The 27,028-nt window shown below is 41.0% G+C and overlaps 1 protein-coding gene across 1 annotated transcript in view; it reads right to left on the bottom strand.

Annotated features, from left to right (window-relative positions):
* LOC116322746 (collagen alpha-1(XIX) chain) overlaps window positions 1-27,028 on the bottom strand; it is a 104,146-nt gene that overhangs the window by 14,600 nt on the left and 62,518 nt on the right. Inside the window, exons 20-43 of the mRNA XM_031742909.2 lie at window positions 25,120-25,152; window positions 21,805-21,843; window positions 21,603-21,647; window positions 19,726-19,761; window positions 19,196-19,240; window positions 18,473-18,526; window positions 17,942-17,995; window positions 16,195-16,275; window positions 12,970-13,011; window positions 11,536-11,613; window positions 11,136-11,171; window positions 10,901-10,954; window positions 10,600-10,653; window positions 9,804-9,845; window positions 7,410-7,514; window positions 7,191-7,244; window positions 6,671-6,724; window positions 4,505-4,558; window positions 4,360-4,413; window positions 3,816-3,851; window positions 2,885-2,917; window positions 2,674-2,718; window positions 1,712-1,738; window positions 546-599 (exon numbers count right to left, since the gene is read on the bottom strand). Of these exons, the coding sequence (XP_031598769.2) occupies window positions 546-599; window positions 1,712-1,738; window positions 2,674-2,718; window positions 2,885-2,917; window positions 3,816-3,851; window positions 4,360-4,413; window positions 4,505-4,558; window positions 6,671-6,724; window positions 7,191-7,244; window positions 7,410-7,514; window positions 9,804-9,845; window positions 10,600-10,653; window positions 10,901-10,954; window positions 11,136-11,171; window positions 11,536-11,613; window positions 12,970-13,011; window positions 16,195-16,275; window positions 17,942-17,995; window positions 18,473-18,526; window positions 19,196-19,240; window positions 19,726-19,761; window positions 21,603-21,647; window positions 21,805-21,843; window positions 25,120-25,152 (1,209 nt within the window). The remainder of the gene's footprint in view (window positions 1-545; window positions 600-1,711; window positions 1,739-2,673; window positions 2,719-2,884; window positions 2,918-3,815; window positions 3,852-4,359; window positions 4,414-4,504; window positions 4,559-6,670; window positions 6,725-7,190; window positions 7,245-7,409; window positions 7,515-9,803; window positions 9,846-10,599; window positions 10,654-10,900; window positions 10,955-11,135; window positions 11,172-11,535; window positions 11,614-12,969; window positions 13,012-16,194; window positions 16,276-17,941; window positions 17,996-18,472; window positions 18,527-19,195; window positions 19,241-19,725; window positions 19,762-21,602; window positions 21,648-21,804; window positions 21,844-25,119; window positions 25,153-27,028) is intronic.

Raw genomic sequence — 27,028 nt, forward strand, 5'->3', positions numbered from 1 at the left:
TAAATCACTGTCACATCAAGCAGACACACAGAAAGTGGTATCAGAAAGTCTGTATAATGAAAGCTGCTGGACTCCTATGTGTCTGGACAAGTGCAATGCAAAAATTCTGAAACACTTAAGAAAATACTATAAATATCTCCTCAGAAAAATCACACACATATATTTATTATAAATGACTTCCTTAAGAACTTAGCTCTTCTTCATATTTCAACAGCAAATGCTTTGCATATGTCAAACCTTTGACAGCAGGCCCTGAAAGGATAAATTACTCTGGATGTCAGAGAAACTGAAATATTCCACCCCCATCAACCTTCCACAAAACACACAGTCACACACCGCCAATCAGTGGAAACATTTCTGCACAGGAAATGCAGGAAGTTGTGGAAAGTTGCCTGTAGGACTTTTTTTTAATGAAGGAAAATTCATTAAGTAATTGTGCAAATTATTAATTATTACATGAACACTTTGGCTCCAGCTCAGAAAAACGTGGAATTCTGATAATTTAACAGGCGGTCATCGTGAAAACTTTGTATCTTGACGCTTACCTTAGCACCCGGCAGCCCTTCAAGCCCAGGTAATCCCATGGGCCCTGGTTCCCCCTGTGAGAGAAAAATACACCAACTGTTATGTTAAGATAAAAAAACCCTCCTCTATTTCCCTTTTTTCCAACCAAGAATGAGGTTATTTCTGTCTCACAGTCCTAGAGTGAGGCTTTCGATAAGCTACTGGAAGGTAACAAGTGTCATTATAAAGCGACCATCATGCATAAATGAGCAGATATAGATCAAAAATGCATGAAGGCGAGTAAATTAAATTCTGCAGGGGCCCAGATTTTACACATTTCCCGCTCTCATCTTGATAATCTCGGTCAGGTATTGAGAGGACAATACTTCAAATGACCTAGGACACATGCTGTCACACCTTGAAGGCTTTATATCCATTAGAAAAACGAAAGCCATTTGACAATCACAATCACACCTGCTTTCTTCACTAAAAATAGAGAGCCATTCCCAGTGCTGAAGCAAGTGATGGCCTCTATCCACCTCATCTTGCTCGCGCTGCCATGGAAAAATGCCATTACACAGAATAGAGGGGCAACCAGCACTGACACAGACGGATTGTCCAGGTAATTGTCACACATGTAGATTGTCACGAATACGTTACTCAGGCTACGGGGAAGAGCGGGCCAGCCAGAGGATCAGCTGTGAGACGGATTGGGGCAATTCCACCACGGCACTGGGGACGCTTGAACAATTTATTAAAATGTCAAATTAACATGCTAGTGAAAAATCACTGTGAAACAAAACAAACAAACAAAAAATAAATAAAAATACAAAAAAATGCAACTGGGCCAGAGAAAAATTGATTATTCCCATGTCTGTGTGGACTGTTTTCAGGTGTCAGAGTCAGGGGGGATGGGCATTTGAAGTGCAGTGAGGGTTTGTGGGTTCCCACTGGCAAGACAATATGGTACAAAGGTTTCATATTTGTAGGAGTCGAGATCATTTTTTTTTCTATGTGTTGGAGTTCTTCTGAAAGTGGTTAAGTGCTCGGGCTTGAGGCTGTATTGACTTATTTTATCCAGGAGAAAGCCATAGAAATAATTATAGCAAGCAACTGGCAACTTTGACTTCTCAGTTTTTTTGCGAGGAGCACAAAAACAGCCAAATGCTTCAAAAAACATAGCCCACGATGAAAAGCTTCAACTTACTGCAGGTCCTTCATCTCCTTTGGGACCCTTAAAAAAAGAAAGAGAGAGAGAGGGAGAGCGTACATATTACCCCCGTGAATGTGACAAGTGCTTCCATAAAAATCGTAAATATCATCTTTAATGGCATGTGGTTACTGTATGTTATTGTCATTTAAATTTATATTAGTCATTATTACTTGCCTTTTCTCTTATTTTCTGTGTGTAAATCACGCTAACAGTGTAATATTGTCTCAAGCACAATTAAAATGATCAGGATCATATAATCCAGTCAAAAAGGCTTAAAACAACACCAGCCAGCAATTTTCCACATTAATAAACACAAGCAATTATTGATGAATTGGGCCACTTATCCTCCTTAACACTGATGAAGATGCTCCTTTATCGATTGCTCCTGTGGTGCTGTTGGCCTGTGATGGATGCAGTACAGGGAGAAGCATCCTTAAGATGTAGCTATGGCTCATGTCCATTGTGCACCGGGGATAGCAGAGTGTCTACTTTTTGTCACCACCTTAAGTGTTCGTTTTGGTGGATGGATCCCTGCAGGGCCTGTGACTGAATGTCTCTCAGGACTGGACAAGATTACAAACTGTCTGATAAGGAGGAGCAGGGGGAACCCGATAAGCAAATCGGGTCACTTCGGCTTGGCACTGTGCAGAGCAGCCGAACTTCTAAGTTCATTTTGCATTTCAATGATGTTGTGTGTCCTGGGGTGGATAAGAGGCACCTGTTTGAGAGTCAGGAAGCCTCTTGGCCTTCACCAACCACCAGATCTCAATGAGCATGATTGACTGTGATATAAGAGCCTTAGAAGCCAAGATAACACCAGAGGGCTGGTCAGGTTATTTGTTATTCAGCTCTCCCAGGCTCTGCAGCTCAGACAGTATCCACATGCCTGTTTGCTAGTGTTACTCCACAATTCAGTGTAAAGGATTTGCTTCAGGCACAACAATGATTATACTTACCGGAGCACCGGGAGCTCCAGGGGGTCCTAAAATAGCTCCACCGCTCTGCAAAGAATTTTTTTTTTTAATGTTATGACTACATATTTTATAATACGGGTCAAAAACAACAAGCACAGAATCTTTTTCTTGCAAATTTGACTTAAGGCTCTGCACAGCACCATGCATTCAGAAGATCACAATGACAATGATCTGAAGTTTTTCAAATCTTTACCTGTGGCTTGTACAGGCTGCCCATTCCGTTGCCCTACAACACAACCCAGAGTAAATCAGACATCTTCTCTAAGAGGCTCTTTTCACTGTGAATGTAAGTTCTAGGCACCGGGAGTCCTTACAGAAAACTGTACAGTAGGTCTGAAGCAGTTATACACTGTTAAGCCCTTAAAAGCTACATGAGAGAGATCAATAGCTCATTTGGTGATTACAGAGAGAGAAAGGAAGAGAGTGCGAGAAAGAGTGAGAAGTGAAAAGAGGAGAAAAAAAAACAGAGAAGCGTAGACTTAATAATCCTTGAGCCAGTCGTAATTCCAAAAAGACGAGTGCCTCAGAAATACAAAAGAGCACACTGATTAAAAAGATTTGGGTATGAGAACTAGGTAATCTGCTCTTCTTGTATAGTATTAGAACATATAATGATGTTTTTCCCATGATAGATTGGTAGAGGGCAGCTATTGTAAACGTAGAAGGAGTCAAGGTTCTCATTTAGAAGCAAGTGAATACCCGTGCCCTTTTCAGGCCACTGAGCCATCCCTTGTCCTCCAAGACTGCAGTTTATGAGACCAGGGTGTGAGGGGAGGGGGGCAAGGCAGGTTCAAGGGGACAGCTGATGAATTATAGATTTGCCTTTGGAAGCGCTTACTCACTTTCCTTTTAAAGGAAAGAAACATGACTCAATGCCAGCGTGCAGGTCGTCACGATTTCATCGTATTTGTACCTGTTTGTCATTTATGCTTTTCCTGATACAATAAATACTGTTAGACTAAGGAAACATAAGTGCTGAGGACATGCATTTAACTCGCTAACCATAAGAGTGTTTCCAAAAGGATAAAGTGCCAGTAACAAAATAATGTCTAATCTATTACACTAATGTAGGTTTTGAGACTTATTATCAACAGATAGCACTTGTTGAGGCACCAGGAACTTACCGGAGGCCCTGGAGGCCCTGGAGGTCCTTCATTTCCCTGCCAAACACAAGCCAGAGGAATTTTTAAACATGTCTGTGAAAATGGAAATGTTTATCAGGCACAGTCCCATGTTAATGTAATCTAGTGAATCTCATTTGCCAACCCTGGGAATAAAAAAAAAAACAAAACAACAAAACTCATGAGACGTCTATCTGCTTTCTAGCACTTTGATGCATATATCAAAATTTGGGGAAAAACCTTAAATTATTTAATATTTTCAAGTATTCATCAGCTGCAGTTATTTTGTTTTTCTGTTTTATCAATCTGTCTTTAAGATTCATGATACCACACATGGAGACAAGAGGACAGTGCAATTTCATTTATATACTCTGTCAAAACAATTTACCGCAGGCTTTAAAGCAGTGCCTGAAAGCCTGTAAGCACTCATGTAACCAGCAGGTCATTTACTGTGCGCTCCCACTGACAATACACTGTATATAAAATCCAGAAGTCGTGCACTCTGCCTATGGTATGCAGAAAAATACCAAAATAGTAAAAACATTACTTTATCTCCTTTGGGTCCATGCTGGCCCATTGGACCTGGTCTACCCATGAGTCCCTGCAAACAGAACAGCACATTTACTTTATGGTATGAAACAATTAAAGAGATTTTGCATAATTTTAGACCACATGGAGGACGGATTTCTTACCGGGGCCCCTGTTCGACCAGGCACACCTGGTAGCCCTGGTGCTCCTGAAGGCCCCTAAAGGAGACAAAATGAGGTATTATTTTTCAAAATTTACTTCTTACTATCATCAAAAGATTATTTACATTCCTATTTTTCTGCTTCACTAGTGGCTTCATAGTGTAGTGCTTTACACATTTGCAGAAATAGTCTCTGATTTCTGCGCTTACTTCATGGATTTCTGGTAATAACTTTCTGCAGTTCTGAGTTCTGGTTCCTGTCTAGTTCTGAATTTTGATTTGTATTTCACTTTAGTTCCTACTTTCAGTTTGTTAATTGTCTGTTTAGTTCTCTCAGTGTTTCCCAATCTGTTCCTCCTTCTGTCTTTGTCTTTCTGCATTCCCTGAATGAGCTCATTTATGTTTTGTTCATACGTCTTGTTTCAGTGTCTCCTTGTTACAGCTGTGGCCACAGAGAGCATGAAAACTGGCTTCTGAAGTCCCGCTTTCAAGCTTTCAGATGAACGTTTCTACCGTCACCATCTTGGTTGCAAAAAAACAGATATGACAAGAAGGGGCGGGTCTGACTGTGAAACCGCACACTCACTGGCTAATGACTTGTGATTTAATTTGCTAGCCAATGCACATGTGGTTACATATTATAGAAAATGTCTCCAATTTGAAACATACATGACCGAGATTTACAAAATAGACTTAATTTTTTTTTAGTATGAATCAGAATGAGTGAGTGAGCCCGTGAACTCGGGAGGAAAGTCTTTCCAGAGGTCAAGACGGAAAGACGTTTCTCCAAAGTCTTATTTTCAACCACAGCTGGTGGCCTTCACATAGAATGTAGATTTTGGGCACTTCTGCACTGGCTTCATTTTTCTGACCTGGAAGCTCTTTGTGGCTTGTTGTCTGTTGTTTCTCATTCTAATTTTACTTCCTGTTTGTGTCCTAACTATTCTCACCAGTATTAATTATGTTCAGCTGTGTCCTGTTCCCCACTAGTCTCCAGTTTCCTATCAGTGCTCAGTGTGTGTAGATAGAGCCATTCCTTCAGCCTGTGTATCCTTGTTGTTCCTGGCTCCCTGTGGTTTTCTAGGATCTCTATTAACTCCCTGTTGGATGTAGTTATTGGACTTTTCTGTCAACCTAATAAAAGGCATGCCTTTTGTTATTTTGTCTACCTTGGAGTTCTCTGTTTGGATCCTATATTGTACGAACACTATAGTGCTGATGGAGAGTTATGTGGCCGTGCTGAACATCATCAGCTGTGCTGCTGATGTTCAGCACGGTGCTGCACATCATCAGCTGTGCTGCTGATGTTCAGCACGGTGCTGCACATCATCAGCTGTGCTGCTGATGTTCAGCACGGTGCTGCACATCATCAGCTGTGCTGCTGATGTTCAGCACGGTGCTGCACATCAAGCATATATTCTTAAAATGTGGATAAATTAAATTTTTGGTCAACGTGGTGTCACATCTGTTTTGTTAACATCTATGCTACATTTTAAAGGAAGAATTCGAAAGCTTTTCTATACATTGTAATGACTTCTGAGCTTATGCTTGTATTTTCTTTCCTTTATGGCTTATCTGAGCATGCAGAAGCAGCAAAACATCACATTTTCTACTGTTGGGCACTTTATCATGCAACAACTTTATTAATTTATTTGGCAACTAGGCCCTATAGTGCATTGTTTGCTATATTTTAGAGATGCCATTGCATGCATTTCTTTGATCACTGAAAGAAAAAAAAAGAAAGCTATCTGACCAAAACATGTCTCTTATTGAGCTGTTATAATCTAGTAGCAAGTGTGCCTGCTAGTAAAACTCTTCTGCCATGGCAGTTCAGTGCTGAAAGCTGACCTATGGGAAACTTCTCAGCTGCTTTCAACACTGTCTTTTTTTAAATGAACACACACAAACACGCAGGGCAGGCTTTGTTCTTCATAAAGTAGTTCCTTGGAGAGCAAGAGATAGGGCATAGTGCAAATGCAGCTCTGCGGATAGCTTTTGATAGATTCTTTTGAAAACAGACTCTCAGAGCAGACAGACTTTAAGATGAGGCCAACATTAGAATATATTTACATTCGTTTGAAAAACCTCTTTCTCAATGTCACGGTGACTTCTGACCTGGTTAGATAACCACTGGATTAATTTGTTTAGATTCAACTTTTTCTTCACTCACCTCATCACCTTTATCGCCGATAGGGCCTGGGAACCCTCTCTCTCCTTTTAGTCCCTGCAGGAAAGCAGAAGCAATAAAGTAGGGAAAAGTGAATGTTTTTCACAAGGAAAAAAGGAAGAAAAAAAACCCCTTAAACTAAAGTCTGATGGGCGTAAACTTCAAAATGTATCTTCCAGCACACAACTTGAAATTGCCTAGCCTGTTTCACCATGGTACAAGACTGTATCCATAGCAACAACTTCTGCAGTGAAAACCTAAGTGTGTTCAGAATAATATGAGTTGTGGAACAGCTGCTTAGGCTTTCAGGAATAATGCAAAAAGAAATTTATGAAAAGCTTTTTTCAGTGTAAATCTTTGTCTAGCAGATTAAATACACATTTAAGCAACAATATCATAAAATAAGGCTATATCTTCTACACATTCTTGCCATGCTGATAAAATGGGTAATCCATATAGTAATATTTTTATAAAATCTGTTTTTGTTATTTCACTAGTTTACGTTTGACAGCTTCTTGCCTACCTTTGGGCCTTCTTTTCCCGGGTTACCCATGGGACCTCTGACCCCAGGATCTCCCTGTTTGGAAAAGGAGCCCATAATGGATTTGTGTTCAATAGTGCATGCATGCACTCAAAATATTCATGAAGGAGCACTGAAAGCATGATGTGCAATGCAAATCAAAGTCACATTTTTTTTTGTAAATTGTCTAAATTGTCTGCTATGCTAATGAATCACTCATACCTTTTCTCCCACCAAGCCCTCTACTCCTTGCACTCCGGGGGAGCCCTTTTCTCCCTTCTGTCCAGGGAGCCCTGGGACTCTCGTCTGGCACACACTGCAGGCATTCTACCAGCGCAGGCAAGGCAGGAAGCGAAAGTGGAAGCACAGATAAGATTTCATCAGGCTGAGCTGGAACACTGTATTTTCGCCCTTTATTATGTCACATCCCCTGGGTGGAGGACAAGACCCCAACTGACATAAAGTGTTCTCAAAATGTCCACAGAGCAGAAATAATGTGAACCCACCTAGAGTGCCTCCAAGAGTGTCTCTCACTGAGGTGAGTGGTGAACTTTGTCAGACTCACTGACTGTGACATTTAGGTGAGAACCTAAATATCATTGGACCAATTCCATTGGCACTGCTGCACGTTGGGACTCGGACTTACTGTATATGTGCAGCAGGATTAGTGGGCTGTTGCAATGCTGTATTTCAATATTACAAAGCGAGTTTACTCGATCTTGATAAGGACTTTCCAGATATTTTGCTCAAGTGACTTTGAGTAGTGCTGCTTTACAGCTTTTACTAAGACCATTTTTACATGTGGATACTGGATTTTTTTTGCCAGCTACATACTTACGGTGCACATAAAATCTAGAATGACATTTCAGCACTGACCCCAGAAAAATGTATATTGTATCACATCTCATCTCCCTGTATCTTATTGCATTACATTGTACTGTACTGCCTTGTATCACATCCCAGCCTAACGAACTGTATCACATCTTATCATATCACATCATATCGTATCATTTTACATCACTCGCACATATTTCATCCTATTGCATTGTATTGTATTGCCCATAATGCATCACACTGCATTCTATCGCATCCTATCATATCACATTGTATCATATTGCATCATATCGCATTGCATTGTACCGCATCTTGATCCATTCTAGATACAGTATAGACTCTACTCCTAGGAAGTTTAAGTTGGAAAAAGGCAGTAAAAACGAATGTGTTTCAAAAATAACAACAACAACAAAATCTCACTAAATTTGAAAAATAAAATGAAAAGCCATCGTTTCAATATTGCCATTTAAGCCTAATCTTCAAAGACTTCAACAAAACGGCAAAATAATAAGAGCATGCTGTTACTGACATGAATGAAAAGAAAAACAATACCCGTGTTAAATGTGTTTAGCGCTTTTTTTGAAGGTGTCATCGAGGTGTCAAAAGTACTAATCACAGCGACGTTACGTGACACTGATGAAGGCTGTAAACAGTAGATGAATGTAACGGAGCACTTAATGGACAAAATAAGTTGACTCTGAAGGAAGGGTTGACAGAAAATAATAAGTCTGCTGACATCTGGCTTTATCTATCAATGATTAATCATGTGAAGGCATTATATTTATTGTCAGAGCTGACATATGTTAAGCATTAAAAAGAAAAAGCTTTAAGTCGTCTAAGTGCTGTCCTGCAGGTAACGACACGTACAAAGGTGACTAATCTACGTCAGTGGAAAAAAGAAACAAAAATTGCATTGATTTTGACAGAGTGTTCGCGTTATGAAAGGTAAAAGCTACTAAAGGAGTACTTGATCCCATTTTAACACTGTACTGTAATCTCAGGAGATGCTGAGGAGTGTCTGGCATTAGGTTTAACTGTGTAGTCCTGGTCCACATTCAGCACTGGTCAGAAAAGGTTGGGATCCTGAGCTATATGAGGAATATGTTAGAAAACAGTTTCAAAGTGCTGCCTGTCTGCTGATTTTGGGACAAACTTATATAATATGACCCCAAAATTAACATTCTTTCAGATTTACATATTGAGGGTTAAGGTTTAAGTAATGTAAAATATAGAGAGGAGACAATTAAAAAGGAGCTAGGGCAGAAGAGAAGTCATTTTGTGTGAGTGTTTTGAGGCTTTTGGGTCAAGTGGTGACACATTGTTTGAATGGAGAAGTGCTATTTAGCAATTATTCTTTTGTAAAACTGTATACAATACATATCTGAAGCCGATCTTATCTTTTGAGACAGTAATCTCTTTATAATCTTGTTTTTCACTTTATTTGCATTGCACTTGTGCGATATTTCAATATTTCATTGTCACACTGAGAGGCTTTACTAAACATGTTGTCACACTGTGCACCTCTGGTGAATGAGTAATCCTGGCTTTCTCGTGAAATTGTTTTCTTTTATTTCTGGATCTTCTTCTCCCAGTCATCCTGATGAAGGCACTCAAGGGCTTTCTCACAATATCTCTCTCAAGTGATTGCATCCATGTATTAGTGGGATAGTACTGTTTAAACCCGACAAACGCTGTTCATTTTAAATACCAACCCTCACGCTTTTGCATGTCATTGTTCTGTGAAAACAATGCAATTATCATCAACTATGGAGATATAAATACCTTAAGCAAAGCACCCATGTCTCCAAAAATCGGCAGGGCAGTCTGTTAGGAAAAAAGAAGCAAAAAAAAAAGCCTTAATTTCAAATCTCGTCTCTTGTTTTTTGAGAATTCTGCAGTTGTTTATTTTTGCTTGACTGCTTCTTTTAATAAAACATCACAAAGCACATAAGACCGTCTTACATGCCTGAAATACGATTTTTTTCCTTGAACATATTTAACAAAGTTTGCTTTAAGTGTTTCATTCTCAGTTTTATCTGGATTGCTTGAGGAAACCGTTTAATAACTTTGTTGTCTGGAAGACATGATCCTCGAATCTTCAAAATATTGTTGTTCTCTGAAGCTGAGAAAAAAAACAACATTTTGATGTGAAGCCTGTGTATTTTAAAAAAAACATAAAATGGTATAAATGGTTTTCATGCATCTTTACAATGCATGAATATAAATAGGCTAAAATGCAAAAATGTCAAGGCTTTGATGCAGCAGCGGTAGGAATGGTGAGGTACTCACACTACAGCTATTAGCACTATAGTAAATGCTCCTCATTTGAAACTCACAAAGACACAAGAAAGGAATAAAAATATGCTCTAACAACAGGGTGCCGCCAATTTGTTGTAAACTGGAACATTTTCCTGAATGTGGTGTCGGTTGCTGAACACTAGAACTACAGCTACTCATTATCCCAAAACTGGAGCTACAGTCTGAATACTGAGTTTGACTTTAAGGTGATCTCAGTAGGTCTCATGGCTGATCAGTGATGCTGAACCGCAGTAAGCAAAACAGAGATTTTCTTACTTACTGGTTCACCTGGAGGTCCGGCAGGCCCCGGTGGACCTGGCCTACCAGGGGAGCCCTTTAATTGAGACAGAAAAAGGAGTTAACAGCCCTTCTGGTTACGATATGAAGCACACAGGCAAGGCTATAACTTTCAGCTTTCACACTCTTCTCAGTTGGTGGGGATTTGTGTCCAGGAGCTGTGATACATTGTACTTGTTCATCCACAGTTGGTAGCTGACATTCCTCCATGCTTGCGGCCATCTTTTATCTGTAAACGTGCAAGGGAGTGAAAAACAGTGGAAGGACAGGCTGCTCTAACTCACCTCTCTTCCTGGAGCTCCAGGGGGGCCGAATGGACCCGGGGGTCCACGAGAGCCCTGAAAAATACCAAGATAGAGGCTAGCAGTCTTGCTTTATACAGTCACCCACACTTAGTGTTAATAGTACTGTAACAAAATTGCCAAGGAGAGAACCACGGCTAATTGGACGAAAATCTTTAAAAATCAACTTGAACATCTTGTTTGTGTGTTGTGGATACAGAAAATTTATCACACACACCTCAATTCCTGGCTCCCCGGGGGGTCCCACGGGGCCCTAAAAACACATCACACATCTTGTTAACACCACCTGCCCTCTAGCACCCAGGATCCAATAAAGGAATTGTGTTAGACACCTTTTGCTCTATTGATTCTCTGTCTGCAATCCTGTGTTTCAAAAATGAACACAGACTCACTCACTGTCAAATCTGAGTTTCAAACTAGCACCCCAGAGCGTGCACGATGAGGCGAGAGAGCAAGTAATGACCGATGTTTCTAATAAAAACACATCTCCAGTATTCAGAGAGTAGCTCATTCTTTCCACGCCTAAGACAAAAGCAGGAATCTGAATGTTTCAAGGGTGCCACTAAATAATAAATGGTTTGGTGCTCACTGACCAATCAATACGACATCATACTCACAGGTGGCCCTGTAATGCTCTCCCCAGGTTCGCCCTTTTCACCGTGGTCTCCGGGCAATCCCGGGATGCCTCTTTCACCCTAAAACAAACACAAGGGAGTGGTCAGTGATGATTTAATGATGGTGAATCCAGCTAAAGGGAGGGCTGCTGCATTGCTCATTAAGTATTCAAAGACTGCCAGAATCCATTTCCTGTTATCTTGTGCCTGTTAGCTTAAAGGGTAATGAAAGAAAACATAACCGCGGTGAAGGCCGTTATCATGCAGATTTTAATTATGTCCATCATTTTGCCTATGCATGATACATAAGATACTCAACTGTGCAATTATTTTTCCATGTCAAATCCACTGATATTGATAGTACAAAGTGATCAGAAAAAATGAAATCTCTTTGATGTCCAAGCATATTATGACAATTTCAGTGATATCAGCCATATTAGTGATTTCCAGCTGGTATTAGATGCACAGGAGATATATCTTCATGTTAAAAAAAGTAAATAACATGGAAGATGATGTAGAGCAGTAAAAAAAAGTCTCCAAGAACCTCAAAACTTTATTGTGGAATGTTTAAGTGTGCTAAAAAAGCTTTGCCATCCAAAAAGACCATCAAAACAAAATTAGTTTGATAATAAACTTTAAGGTAGGTTTGTTGGAATAATGCGCTCCAACAAATCAGAGGAAATGGTTTAAATGCAGTAGACCACAGGCCAGTTTTAAGGAGAAGCAGTGTCCTTGAAGGCAATGTGTTCAAAAAGCTGAAGCTGAACCAGAGGTCAACCTTTCAACAGGATAATAACCTCAAGCATACGGGTAAATTTACCAAAGAGTAACTCAAAAAGAAGAAAATTAAAGGTTAAAGGGCCTGGTCAAATAAAAACTACACACAAGATCCTATCAGAATCTCACTGGAATGTTTATGGAGGTGATTTAACGTGGGCACTGCATGCACGAGCAACATTTTGCAAATGAGGAAACTTTACATGGAAGGGTGGTCAAGAAGTTGAGTGAGGCACGGTATGACCAGGAGGACAATGATGCAAAACACACTGTAAGAAGTTATTTGAGCTAAATGGGGCAGCGCTACCGCGTAAAGCCAAGGCTGCACTTACTTTTTCCCACAGAGGAATATAGCATCAATAGATCTGAACAAAGTGTTCAGATAGCCACACAGAGCTCTAAGGTCTCAGCCTGGGATTACATAATGTTACATCATTACAGAACATGACACATGTAGCCAGTGTCAGGTTCTGTAGAACAAAGCAAAGTGTGGACGTTTTCATTCCCGTGACACATTTTCAAGCTCATGCTATCCTGGAATTTGTGCCAGGTAAGCTATTTGTTACAATTTCTTCATATTTGTAGTACAATTAAATTTATTTGGCTGAATTATTTCTTTTTCACATTTTGTTGCCTATTTGGTGATGTTGGAGGACCTACCTTAGGTCCACGAGACCCTCTAGTTAAAGGCAAGCCGTCCCCCTGTAAAAACAACAAAAAAACAAAACAAAAACAAAAAAACAAAGAAGACTTTAGAATAGAAATTCACTGCACAGTGATCAGCAATTCTCTTTGAGAACTGAGGTAAGGCCTGAGAAGCAGCCCTAGTGCTTTAATTCAAACAGGAGTCTTGAATCAGTATGAGCTACACACATTACAGTGTTGCCTTATGAGCACATGTTCAATACTGCTTACAACAATTTTATTAGTTTCACTGTACAGATGCAAGGTGATAATGCTGTACCACAGAGAGGGTGGGGGGTGGGGGAGAAAACAAAAAACCTTGATTGGAATCGAGGCGTGGGCATTATTTACTGTACCATCCAGATGAGACATTGATTTCTGTGGTCAGCATGTATTCGTGGTACAAGTCCTACATTGCACAATGTAAATTAGCTGGGCAGAAGTTGGGTTTGAACCAACACAGCAGTTCTTACAGTTTTGGGGAGAAATGGACCAGTTCAGTCAAACGTAAAACACTAAAGTTTGGGAAGTACAGAACTTTTGAAACGACAAGATCTGATGACATTAGTGGTGCACTTCCACTCTACTGAAACAGAACTTCTCCCTCAGTATGTGAGACTAGATCATAAATTTATAGAAATGTATATAAACAGTATGTTTAAAGTACAAAGACTTAGCATTGTCTACAATGTTGCGTGGAGATCAGGGGCAGTACCCCTGGACTGGCAGACCGGGGTGGTGGTCCCCATCTTTAAGAAGGGAGACCGGAGGGTGTGTTCCAACCACAGGGGATCACACTCCTCAGCCTCCTGGGAAAGTCTATGCCAGGGTGCTGGAAAGGAGAGTTCGTCCGTTAGTCGAACCTCAGATACAGGAGGAACAATGCGGTTTTTTCGTCCCTGGTCGCGGAACACTGGACCAGCTCTTTATCCTCTCAAGGATACTTGAGGGTGCATGGGAGTTTGCCCAACCAGTCTACATGTGTTTTGTGGACTTGGAGAAGGCATTCGACCGTGTCCCTCGGGGTGTCCTGTGGGAGGTGTTGCGGGAGTATGGGGTGTCTGGCCCATTGCTACGGGCCATTCGATCCCTATACAACCGTTGTAAGAGTTTGGTTCGCATTGCCGGCAATAAGTCGGACTCGTTTCGGTGGGTGATGGGCTCCGCCAGGGCTGCCCTTTATCACCGATTCTGTTCATAATTTTATGGACAGGATTTCTAGGCGCAGCCAAGTGGCGGAGGGCTTTCACTTGGTGGCCTCAGAATCTCATTTCTGCTTTTTGCGGATGATGTGGTTCTGTTGGCTTCATCGGGTGAGGGCCTCCAGCTCGCACTGGAACGGTTCGCAGCCGAGTGTGAAGCAGTGGGAATGAGGATCAGCACCTCCAAATCTGAGGCCATGGTTCTCAGCCGGAAAAGGGTGGAGTGCCCACTCCGGGTCGGGGATGAGTTCCTGCCCCAAGTGGAGGAGTTTAAGTATCTCGGGGTCTTGTTCGCGAGTGATGGGAGAAGGGAGCCGGAGATCGACAGACGGATTGGTGCTGCGGCTGCAGTGATGCGGACGCTGCACCGGTCCGTCGTGGTGAAGAGGGAGCTGAGTGTAAAGCGAAGCTCTCAATTTACCGGTCGATCTACGTCCCGACCCTCACCTATGGCCACGAGCTGTGGGTAGTGACCGAAAGAACGAGATCGCGGATACAAGCGGCAGAAATGAGCTTCCTCCGAAGGGTGGCTGGCCTCTCCCTTAGAGATAGGGTGAGAAGTTCGGCCATCCGGGAGGGGCTCAGAGTAGAGCCGCTGCTCCTCCACATCGAAAGGAGCCAGTTGAGGTGGTTCGGGCATCTGATAAGGATGCCCCCTGGGCGCCTCCTGGGTGAGGTGTTCCGGGCATGTCCCACCGGGAGGAGGCCCCGGGGCAGACCCAGGACGCGCTGGAGAGATTATATCTCTCGGCTGGCCTGGGAACGCCTTGGTGTTCCCCCGGATGAGCTGGAGGAGGTGGCTGGGGAGAGGGAGGTCTGGGCTTCTCTGCTTAGGCTGCTGCCCCCGCGACCCGATCGGATAAAGCGGATGAGGATGGATGGATGGATGGATGGACTTAGCTGGTCATTATTCAGTTGAAGGCAAGCTCAACAAAGTGTGTGACACCTTAGTGCAGTGGTTTATACATTTGCCTAACAAGGAAACGATCGTGGAAGGAGACCCAGATTCCTTTGGGGTTGTGTCAGGAAGGGCGCTGAATACGAAAACCTCCAAATCAAATGTGCGGCGCTACCTGCTGTGGCGACCCCGTATGAATGAAAGTGGCTTTGACCTTAGCTGCTTGAGCAGGCTAACTCATTAAAGATATGTTTTGTTTATTTCCTTTTGCCTTATCTTTGTCTTATATGACAACGTCCATAAATGCTGAGAACTATTCTTCCTACATCTCCACACAGTAATGATATTCTCAAAAGACAGAAATATGTCTGCTTTAAATGAAAGCCATTTTTCTTAGTTTAGCTTTTTCACCTATTGCATACAACACTATGAGAAGTCATTTGAACGTGGTAAACACCCCCTCTTGACACCCACAGCTGTGTTTTTCAATCCCTCCAGTGCAGGAGAATGTTAAGAGGTTTAAATACGTCGGCCTGAACACAATCTTTCCTTTATTACTCTGCTCACGGTACCCTTGGCTTGCTTGATCAGTAGGTCTGCTGTTGGGCTTAATGTTCAGATTGGTGTTTCCACACACAAACAAACACGACTATTTAAAGCTGCAGAAGCCCACAGGTGATTGAGAAGTGTGAGTCCCATCAACCAGGATTGAGGCTGTGGCTGCACATGCACAGCCTCTTTGGTAAAGCTATAATGAACATTTCTATATGCAGAGCCATGTCCATAAAAGAAACTGAACAGCTATGTGCTCCAATTACGAGGATAGGTGATTATCCAAGATGGGGTTATGTGATGGTGGACTGTCTAATGATATTGCTACTTCATAACATCATTGCATCTGCGCTGCTGGAGGACCTAGTTTCTTTAACTTGCCTGCTGCTACTCTAGCTGTTTGCAGGTGATCTGCATGTCTGAAAGTCTGTTGTGTTTCCATCTGCTGTTTTATTGTACTGCATTAATGGTTTTTAATGCTGTATCCTGTGTCTTCAGGGCTGAACCCAACAAGGTGAGGTTACTGTCTACACTTGATTTAATACCCACCTTATATCCACCCCCAGGTTCGCCAGGCTCACCCTTAGGACCTGGAGGTCCTGGTGGCCCGATCATTCCACCAGAGTCCCCCTACAGACAGAAAGACAGATGCTATTTAGAAGTTTCTCCATAAAAAAACAATTAAATCAACCCTGTCTTCTTAACAAGACAAAGAAAGTGCAGTGTTAGACAAAGTGAGGTGAAATAAAAGGGTGAGAAGATGCAAGGATGCACATGTGAACGATGTCAACACCAACACGTTACGTTAATGGGAGAACCTTTTTTTTTGCATATTGGTCACACTCACATGTTTCAGATCATCAAACAATAATATTAGACAAAGATAACCCAAGTAAATACAAAATGCAGTTCTTAAATGATGATTTCATTTCAGGCAAAAAAAACAACAAAAAAAAACTATCCAAACCCACCTGACCCTATGTGAATAAATAACTTCTCCCCTTGTTAAATCACTACCACAACCATGTTTGACTGTTGCTACGGTGATCTTTTTTATGAAATGCGGTGTTTATTTTATGGCAGATGCAACGGGACTCAAAGCTTCGAAAAATTTCAGAGAATGATTTTTCCCTCAAATTTTGGGGATGATCAAGATGTTTTTATCTTTTTGGTTAGTAGTGGTTTTCTCCTTGGATCTCTCCCACAGATGCCTTTTTTTTCCTGGTCTTATTGTTGAAACAGTAAGTTTGACCTTAACTGAGTTACTTTGTTCCTCATCAGTTCTTTGCTATGCCTTTGCTATTAACCTGTTTTATTGATCCTTATCAGTTTTTAGCATGGTGGTAAAGACTAGCTGCTACAAATTAGCATGTCAGCATTGTTGGGCAAAGATTGCCACCATGCTTTGCATTCATACAGTTGTTCTTTTCTTTTTCTGCTTGTTTTTGGAAAATACTGCTTGAAAAATGAATGAATAAATCGTAGCATTTTATTGTTTTGTCAATAATATTAGCAGCTATTACTGCTCAAGAGACAGTCTTGCGCAGTAAAGTCCCATTTAAAAAAGTCATGATTGCTTGATTGATTAAGCTGACAATATACTATATTTATTAGTTAGCTTTACAGTTCCTGTTAAGATTATATATATGTGTGTGTATGTATAAACATTGTTAACTGTTGCATCTGCTAACATTTTTTATTCTAAGCTACGCTAACTGCCTTCTAGCCCCAGCCTCATATTTAGGCCACAGACACTGCTTATTTTTTCCCATTTATTCATGAGCGCCACATGAATGAAGTGCCTCTTAGATTGGAGTCAGTATAGCAAATTTGACAAAGGAGGATTATACAATGGAAAAAAAGGGGCTTAAGCATTTTATGTGAATGAATATAGGAGGCTTAAGCACTCTAGGTCTATTTCTCTGTTCTGGAGAATAACAGAGTGACTCTGGTGGGTGGGCAGAATTGAGTGCATCTTCATTCTTTCTGACAAGTAACAAACCCCATCAAATATGCATGTCAGCTGCACACTTTTCCACTTTTCTAGTTTGCCACTTTGAGCAAAGTGTTTGGAATATAACTGCAATAAGAAAAAAACCATTTGTGTACAAAAACAGAGGAGTGAGAGGCATCAGAGACAGGAACACAAAGTTACACAATGACTGAGGATTGGACGAAGGGCAAGGAATCTAAAAGGCATCTTTGCAAGCTGTCTGGCATGTTCAACCTGTAATAAAACATCATAGCTTCGTTTTTCTTTGCTTTCAGGTGAGGACTTGATTTGAAGTTTACCTACCTTTTCTCCTTTCAGTCCATCGTTCCCAGGTACCCCTGGCTCCCCTGGTGAGCCCTGTAAATAGTGGTGAAAAGAGACACATCTATCACCAGGCCTTCATCTTCTCACACACATTTATCTCCTCCTCCTCACTGCTTCAGCAGGCTGCTGTGTTCCAACATAATTTCCCTTAGCCAGGATTTATGAAATGCCTCTTTTCCCTCCCTGCTTTTGAATAAAGACAGATGCTCATTACCGAAGCAGGTGTGGAGAACAGATTGGGCCTCTGCCTCCGTTCCCGCATAAAGCGCTTAGATTTGCCTCTTTCCACTAATTAATTCTTAAATTTGATTACTGATCGTCTGTGTAAAAATTCTGGACTTTTCTCCCCTACTTCTTCTCTATCTCTGCCTGCTGAGGTTTATCTATTTATCTCTCTATTTGGCTGGCGGAGTTAAGAAAGAGGACGATACGGCAAGGTGACAGATAAGGCGATGAGAAAAAGGAAGACTTGACATGAAGTGCTGGTGTTTATGATGCCAGGACACTTACTGGCTTGCCCGGGAGTCCTGGGGCTCCAGTGGATCCAGGAGGGCCTTGCTTCCCCTGGAAAAACACAAAGGAAAACCAACACTATGGATATTCGATTCTCTTTGTTTGGTTATAGATATGATTTCTTGCCCAGCCCAGCTACAATGCAAACACTGACTTTCCAAAGAATTCCATGAAACGTTGCCTTTTTAGTGTATGTTGGGGATCCCATTGCGACTGAGCAACAGTATATTTGCATGCATGCGGTATTTCAAGTTAAAGCTACGCTGTTATTCTGTAAAAGCTCCTCATATTCACTTCCATTTTGAACTCTGTATTGTTTTTATATATGAGGATGATCTAAATGATTCACATGTTACCATGGAAACTGAACTTTTACTGTATCTTGGCTTTTATCTCACAGTACATCTTTTACAGTAGCACTGAGTCTTCTTAATTAACACTGGATATCATCATGAGCATTATTCAAAAGACTTCATTTACAAAACTGCAGATTTAGAGTTATTTAATTTGGACTGAATTTCAGTGCATTTTATTTTATTTTCCTTCCATCAATGACCAAAACCTCAGCAGCCCTTGTTATTCTGCTCCAGAGTCAAAGCTATAATGGCCTTTCATGCCTATACGTGTATCGTTTTACCTTGTATTTAACACATTTTTAGACATCAAAGTTTGACCTACTCTAAATGGCACAGCACCCCAGAGATAAACACAAAGCCTCACCTCTGGTCCTTGATCTCCCTGTAGTCCTGGCGGCCCCATGTTTCCCTGTTAAATCACCGAAAAGGGTGAATAAGACGCACACGGGAGGTAGGAAACTGCAGGAAAAACATCTTGACCTCTGTGCTTTGTCATACACTGCTGAGAGAAAAACTACATAGATTTGATTTCTTTCTAAGTTCAGTGTTCAGCAGAACTTTTGTGTGCTCCATGAATGTTTTGGAGTATTTGGTGAAACCTAAACAACGGAAAGAAACTTTGTGCAGCACAGTACCCTCCGGTAACAGCTCAATAACATCACTGGACTTCGTAGGGTTAGCGTAGCCTAACAAATATACACCAAAGAAAGGATCCCTTCTAAAAAAAAGAATCTGACAAAGAAATCAGCAATACCCTGCTGCGACTACTGGTGTACAAACACTGTGGAGAGTTACAGAGAGTACTACGTTGGACAGGAAGGAATTTTGTAGCCTTATTTTCTTGGCAGTAGATACTCAAGTTTTAGTGCAAAGGCTAAGTCTTTGATAAGTCACCTTGAAGCCTTGCGGTCCTTGAGCGCCTCTCTCCCCCTGCAGAAAGTAAAGGAAACAGAAAAACATCCGTTCTCAAGATGTGTATAAAGATCCAAGCCATTTCTCTGGCTGACTGTGGTTAAGGTTTTAAAAAAAAAGGCTTCAAGGACTTTCGTGAAGTTAGCATATGATGTGAAGGTTAAAACACTGAATATTTCCTTTGCCAAGTTAGCTTTTTTTCTTGCACTGAGAATGTGAATATAATAAAATCAGCAGCTGTTGAGAAACAAAAATAAGTGTGTGAAATTTTTCTCTTGCCTTCATACCACACTGCATTTTAAAAAAAAAAATGTTTGCACTGTTCTTCTGGCCTTTTCAACAAAGAAACACTGAAATATGATTAATGTGGCAAGTCTCAGCTTTAATTTGACTCTGACTATGATGTGACGCTGTTATGACACAAACACGGCGCTCAGTGTTTACGGGTTGATTAGTAGGGGGCTGATACACTCGGTGACCGGCTGCAGTCTCCAGGCCTTTCCTATACTTCCACTTTCCTCTTTGAGTGGTCTCTCTGCTGATAGTCTGCTATCCAGTCTGTTCTTCAGCAAGCAGATTGCATCCTGAATCACACTTAGATTAGAGTATTTGACTCAGTCACTTGAGGATAGTCCCACTCTTCACCCTAAAAAGCTCTCTCTTACTTTATGTTTAGGATGTTTTTTCTCTTATATTTGCTCTCAATATTAACACACGTAATGCTCCTGTACGCACTGTTGCTTCAGAACTGCTACCATGCTTTACACGTGAGGTCACATGACCTTTGGTTTTTGAGCTATTCCTTTTCCCCCCCACTTCATTCTCCTCTTTGTAACATTTGATTGAGGTTAATTTTGTGTCATTTTGTGTCATTGCAGAAAATTGTTCCACAGCTCTCGTAGCTTCCTGTTGTTCTTTTTTTGGTCTTTTTTTTTTTGCAAATTGCACACTTTTCTCTCCTATTTGCAGGGTTACCATGGTTTTGCATCCTGTTTTGAATCCTCTGAGGTCATGGCGTCTTAATCATTGACGGGGACACATGTATGCTGACACACAGGAAACATATCTGACTTGCCGTGCAGTTTTTTTTTAACCACAAAAATATTTTTCCCAGCCATCAACGATATTTGTGTACCAGTTATTTTCCCACTTTGTGCTGCTTCACGGCAAACAACCTATGACGCTTCTCTGATTCTAGATCTCCTTTATGTGAATAATGACCTCTTTATGCCTCAATCTGACAGGCAGCTCCACTCTTCCGCTCTTCTGGGCGTGTCTACTTACTTTTGAACCTTTCCATTTCAAATATTTCACATGTGAGTCTTTCAGCATCGACATAAATGTACTTTAATTAAGGCAGAGACTTGGCACTTTATTATAGATTATCTCAAACTTGACGCACTGACAAAGACGGTCTGATTAAAAAAAAAAAAAGTATCGCTTTTCAGGCTCTTGATGATAGAGACTGCATCTCTGCTTTTGATTTGTGTTTTTTTCTCTTTTCATTTAGCTGACTGTCTTTTGATGTTTTGGTCAATAGCTGCGTCAGTGGCCTTTTGTAATCTGCTTGCTTCCAGTAGATGCGTCTGTTGTTTTGAGGTCCAAACAATAATTGCATGCCAATTTATTCAGCGGCTCACCTTGTGCTTCTTTACAAAGCGCAAGGATGAAATTCAACTCAGAAACCACACAGCAGGTGAAGTCCCATTGTTCTTTCAAAAATCAAATGTCAGTCCCGCTTTTGTTGACGCTACGTAAGAAATTGGTGTTTTTCACACTGTGGTGTTGGAGGCAATGTCTGAAACCTAATGCTTAGTTTCCTGTAGTTAAATTGTCTTAATAATGGCAGAAAATCTCACCTCATCTCCCTTTTCTCCCTTTAGGGCTCTTTCCTTCATTTCGTCCTTAAAAAAGAAAAGAAAAGAAAACAAGAACAGGAGAAAGCAGATGACTTTAAAATTTGACTGTACCGTACTTTGTGTGCAGTCTGAACAAGGAGCACAAGGAAATAAGACGCTCTACATAAACATTTGATGTTCGGTGACATAAACAGCTGCTTACAGTTCCAGAAAGCTGTCTTAATCCATGTGCTGTCATCACCTAGGAGTAATGAAAAAGACACAGTGTTCTCTAAAAAGTTCATTGATCTCGCAATTAGTGCAAGTGAAAACTGAAATAAATAAATAAATAAATAAATAAAATGAAGCAAAGTGATTTGAGCTACTGAATATTTTAAGAATGCATGAGTGGCAGCTTCTATTTAATTCACAAATGGCTCTCTTGCCACCAGTCTGAACTCAGGTTAGATAAGAAAAGATTAAATCTGTATTTTTCCTTTCTCTTTCGTGGTATACTTTCAATACAGCTCAGAGATGGGGTGACAGTGCAGCTGGGCAGAGCCTGCTACAACAAAATTAAACGAAAAGCACAAGGTCAAGACCACTTGATGCACAGAAATTAAAGTCGCAAATCAAAGTATTTGTATGGAGCTCCAAGTTTCATATTGTTGCTTAGACCCGGCATTAACGCACATCCCATCAAATCAGATTACAGTTTGAAATGAAAGCGCAGGTGTCGATACACCTGTGAGCGAACTGGCTAAACTGCTGACAAATTGTAAACAAGTAAACATGCAAAAGTGTGACTCCACAAAATCCTTCGCTTTGAAAAATAAAGATGTTTTCCATAAAATCCAGTTTCACAAAAGAACACAATTGCCTTTCAGAGCATGCACACGCCGGGGAGAGGTGGCACGGTTCAGCCGGCGATGATATGAGCGATTGTTTCAGTTGGATTGCTCACAATCACATTTCAGCGCTGACACTGGAGACATTTACCGAAGGCAGCTTCCGCAGACCTATCTGTGCAGATGCAGATACAATCTGGATATGAGCTTCACCACAGAAATGTTGGTATAAAGTGGACAAAAGGTTTTAAAGTGGATCTGATGTTTCAGGCCTAGCGCATCTATCTGCAATCATCAGAACTCATTACGTCTGAACGTCCTCAGGCCTCTTGTGTTAACCATGTGTTTTGTGCCTGTGTGCAGTTATAACCCGGTCATTCTTGCAAGATTTAATGATATCAGAAGCAAGAGAAAACAGCAGCAATCTGGGGACTAAAAGCCATATCTGTGTGGGGAGATTTCTGAATGTGCCTACAGCTGACATCATTTTCATTAGTAACCGGACTGTTTCTCATTTTTTTTCTCTCTATCCAGCTGTTACAGCTGTTCTTATTTCCTTACTGAATGTGTCTCTAAGCCTTTTGGAAATTTTGTTGCAAAGAAGCTACAGACCTTGGGGTGCTTTCTCTTCCTTTAGCAACAATGGTCAAACTAAGATTTGACAGTGATACTAAAACCTCTAACGCATCCCTGAGCAATCAGTCAACCTTTAACTTGCATATTCTCAATGGCTTTACTCATTGTCATCAGCATGTGACTCAATTTCTGTCCGAATTTTTACTTGAGAGCCGTGAATAACTGCTCTACATAACCTGGCACAACAGATTCAGTTTAATAGATTATAAGCTCTATTGTAAAGGCGGGGACAATAAAAAACAGCACAGTCTCCGAGCTAAAAAGACTGTTTTGCCACTTTAAGGACATTGGGGGAAGTGATGACCGTGCATGCCTGTGAGCACACTGCTCCTCCCTGTCACTAATAAACACAGGCACAAGAAGGTTTATGAAGGGAGGGTAATGATCTGAACCCTCGCTTCTGCTGTGTAAGGGAAATCAATGTTTAACTGCCAAAATTATCTGCCACGGGAAAGCAGAGAGCACAGACAGAGCCTGGTACTAAATATTCAAATAGCCTCATTTATCAAATGACTAATGTTTTCCTCTCTGCCATGTGCTCTAGCACACATCTCCTATATCCTGGGTGGCCCACACCTCACTACACGACAATGAACACAAGTGAGTATTTCTGTTTCGATAGAAAAAATCTTAATCCATGAGTAGAAATGAAATTTAGGTAAAACAAAACAAACAAACAAAAAATAATAAGATAACGGCACTTGCATTAACGTACATTTTTATCAAATGACATTTTTGTTGGGTACACAGAAACCAGTGAAACCAGCAGAAATTGACTGATATTTATTCACTCTATAATTAAGTTGTCTAATTTCCTTAAGAATCACTTGCTAACGAGCAATGAAAGTGAGAACAAGAATCAAAGCCATCAAACTTTGTTTCCAAGCTCACGTCTAAAGCCTTCAGAAGTTCAATAGGAAGCAGATCTTTAGAACAAAACCCATTAGGGCCGAGTCATCTAAATGTCAAAGCCCTCATTTTGAGACACAAAGACTTTGAGACTGTTTTTATTTGATACTTTCTTTCTTTCTTTCCTTTAAAAAAAAAGGCTACAAATAGTTGCTGCCTCCCTTTGGAGTCATTACTGCCGCCTCAGAGATCTTTACCTGATTCGTCACAGTGTATTTTTGTCTTTAAAATGTCTAAGCAATGAGTTCTATCATGCCAGCGCCACCCACTCTGTGTCACCTTCAGCGTATGTCAGACATCCACTGTGACGTCAGTGTTTCTCTGTTTCTGATCTGCCTTTCAGCTGAAACTGTCGCGAAAACGGAAAAAAAAAGTAAGATTGGGGCTTGTAATGGTTTGTAATTCTGTAATTTAAAATTATGAGCACCACGATTGGGCCGTGTGCCGCGTGACCCCCATTACTTCACATGACAAAGACTTCCAGGCGACGGATTTTAACATCTGACGAGTGCAAATGCGTTCTGTTGATGCCAGACACACAAAAAGTCACAGTTCGTAGCTTTTCAGCGCCGTGAAAGCTATTCCGTGCACAATTCCCAGATATGCATGTGGTTTATAGTTCACAGGGAGCTGCCAATTATCAGTGAATTCATTATCTGAAAAAAAGAGGAAGCTATTTCCAGAGAAATTCAACATGACTAATCTCATCTGCCTTAAAAAGGCTGCCCATGTTTGGTGCCCTTTATCAACACTGATCCCCTGCTCATATTAAAAAAAAAGAAAGAGAGAAAGAAAGAAAGAAAAAAGTATATATTTATGATAGAACAGAGCTGGAGGACTGTCAAAGAAAGGAAATTGGTTACAAGATGACATGCCACCATGGTCGAGGCGTGACTGCAAAGGTAAACACTGCACCGCTCTTGATTTCTTCTCCTCGGTTCCCAAATTCTATTACGAACAGCTCGCTGACGTACAAACAGCCGACATATTTTTGTGTTCGTCACAAAGAAAAAGTACAATCAAACGCTTTCGTGACTCATCCAGCACGGTGTGTTGTCTCTCAGGATGAAACCTAAGAATGCCATTTCATGCCAACTCATAGTAAAGACTATTTCTGTGAGGCGGGGTTGGGTAGATTTACTTACAGGACCGGGAGGACCAGGAGGGCCGACATCACCCTGAAAACCCAACAGAAGCATTGTATCAGTGGCTGCTTATGACGGTGACAGAGCGACAAGCTGGCAGTGACAAAAAAGAAAGAACATAAAAAAGCACTTGAGAAACCAGTGCTGAAAGCAAGCTGCCACAGGTTACCTGGAACAACTACATCAATACGTTTAAGAGCAACAGTTAAGAAAGCAGTAACATGAGCAGTCTTTGGTGAAAACACTGCCACAGCCAAAAGACGAGCAGAAACAAAACACTCAATAATTCTCCTTAAAGAGCGTGCTGGGATACCGCCTCTCGGGTGTCTCACACAGAATGCTAATTAATGTTGTGTATGTCCATACCATGTAACCTGTGAGCATTGTAATGGGTTTATTAGGTGCCCCAGGGAACCTTTTAATTTGGCAAAGCATGTGGGAGCATCAGTTCTTTCATTTGCAATTTACAAACTGTAATTTTTGTGGTTGTAATAGAGCAAAAAAACAAACAAACTAACAAACACATGTTGTACCTTACCACTTTTTAACATAAAAAGGTTTCCAGAGATTTAAATGTCAGTTTTAAAAATACCCACATCTTACAAGTTAAAAAAGTCACACAACTCATTTATGGCACGGCTCTTGGGATGCCAATGTCAGTAAGTCCATCGCTTTGGTCCAGAGAGAAATACCCCTGTTTGATGGATTGCTATGAAATTGCACAGAGGTATGCATTGTTCCCCGATGATGAATCTGGCTGACTTTTGGACTGCAAGACTTCGAGAAATATGGTTCACATTTCCATGCTGCCCGTGCCATATATCAAAAGACTCTGGTCATCCTTTAACTGTTCCTCTTGGAATACAAGCAAATGTTTGACTTTTAGTGCAACAGCCTGACAGCACTGGGATGGACAGCCATACAGTTGGCCACACAGTACCAAGTTTTCCTCTACTGTCATTAACAGGTCATATTTTCTTCTTCTCCTACTAAAAAAAATTGCACAAAGTTTCACATGTCTAACATTTGTCCTTAGATCCTTCAAGCATTGTTTTAGTCAGTTGGATGCCAATTCACAGTCCCAAAGGAGCAGGGGATCAAACTGCCAATACAGCCTACTGAGGCCAGGCCGCACCTCTGACAGAAATACCTCCACCTGTATGATCTGCTGTGAAAATTTTGAGTGCGATAAACCTAATCGAGGAGTTTAATGGTTTTGGTGATTCAACAACTCATCATCTAGCACCACCAGCATCAGGCCAAAACTTCAATTTTCCCAGCTATCTAAAATAATATGCAGAACACAGCCAGAATTATACATACTCTGGATCAACATGACAGCACTGATATAATGGAAATGTCAGCAATTTAGCTCCAGCCTCACACCTCTGCAGGTATGACTGCTTTAGAAACAAACGCAATCAACTGAACTCCACATACATCTATTCAAAATCAAGTTTTGCATGCACTATAAGCTGTGCCTACCCCTCAGAGCCTACCTATTGAAAGTACAGAATGCAATCATTTTGAATGTATGTAAAGGAATTTCCAAATAGGGCAACGCGGTAAAAGAATTTGTTGCGTATTTGTTAAGTTCTTACAGTTTAAAAGCCAGGAGCTACTGGTAAAATGTGTAAATTGCTCTGTCTGCTTGAACAATAATAATTCATTCTTCTTTAGATCTAACTTCCTGCTTAGTGACACATAAAGAGGCACACTGAGATAGATAATTAAAGAAAATACCGTACAGACGCCACTGAGAACTCTGGTCCTGGTTTGTTTGTCTTTACCGCAAGAGATTTCTTCTGCAAATTATTGCTCTGACTCTATTATATTAACATGTAGAAAACACAAAAATACACACTCTCACACATACACACAACCTGTCAGTGATGAGAAAATGAGCTGG

Source organism: Oreochromis aureus, linkage group 13 (genome assembly GCF_013358895.1).
Source record: "Oreochromis aureus strain Israel breed Guangdong linkage group 13, ZZ_aureus, whole genome shotgun sequence".
Taxonomy (NCBI): Eukaryota; Metazoa; Chordata; class Actinopteri; order Cichliformes; family Cichlidae; genus Oreochromis; species Oreochromis aureus.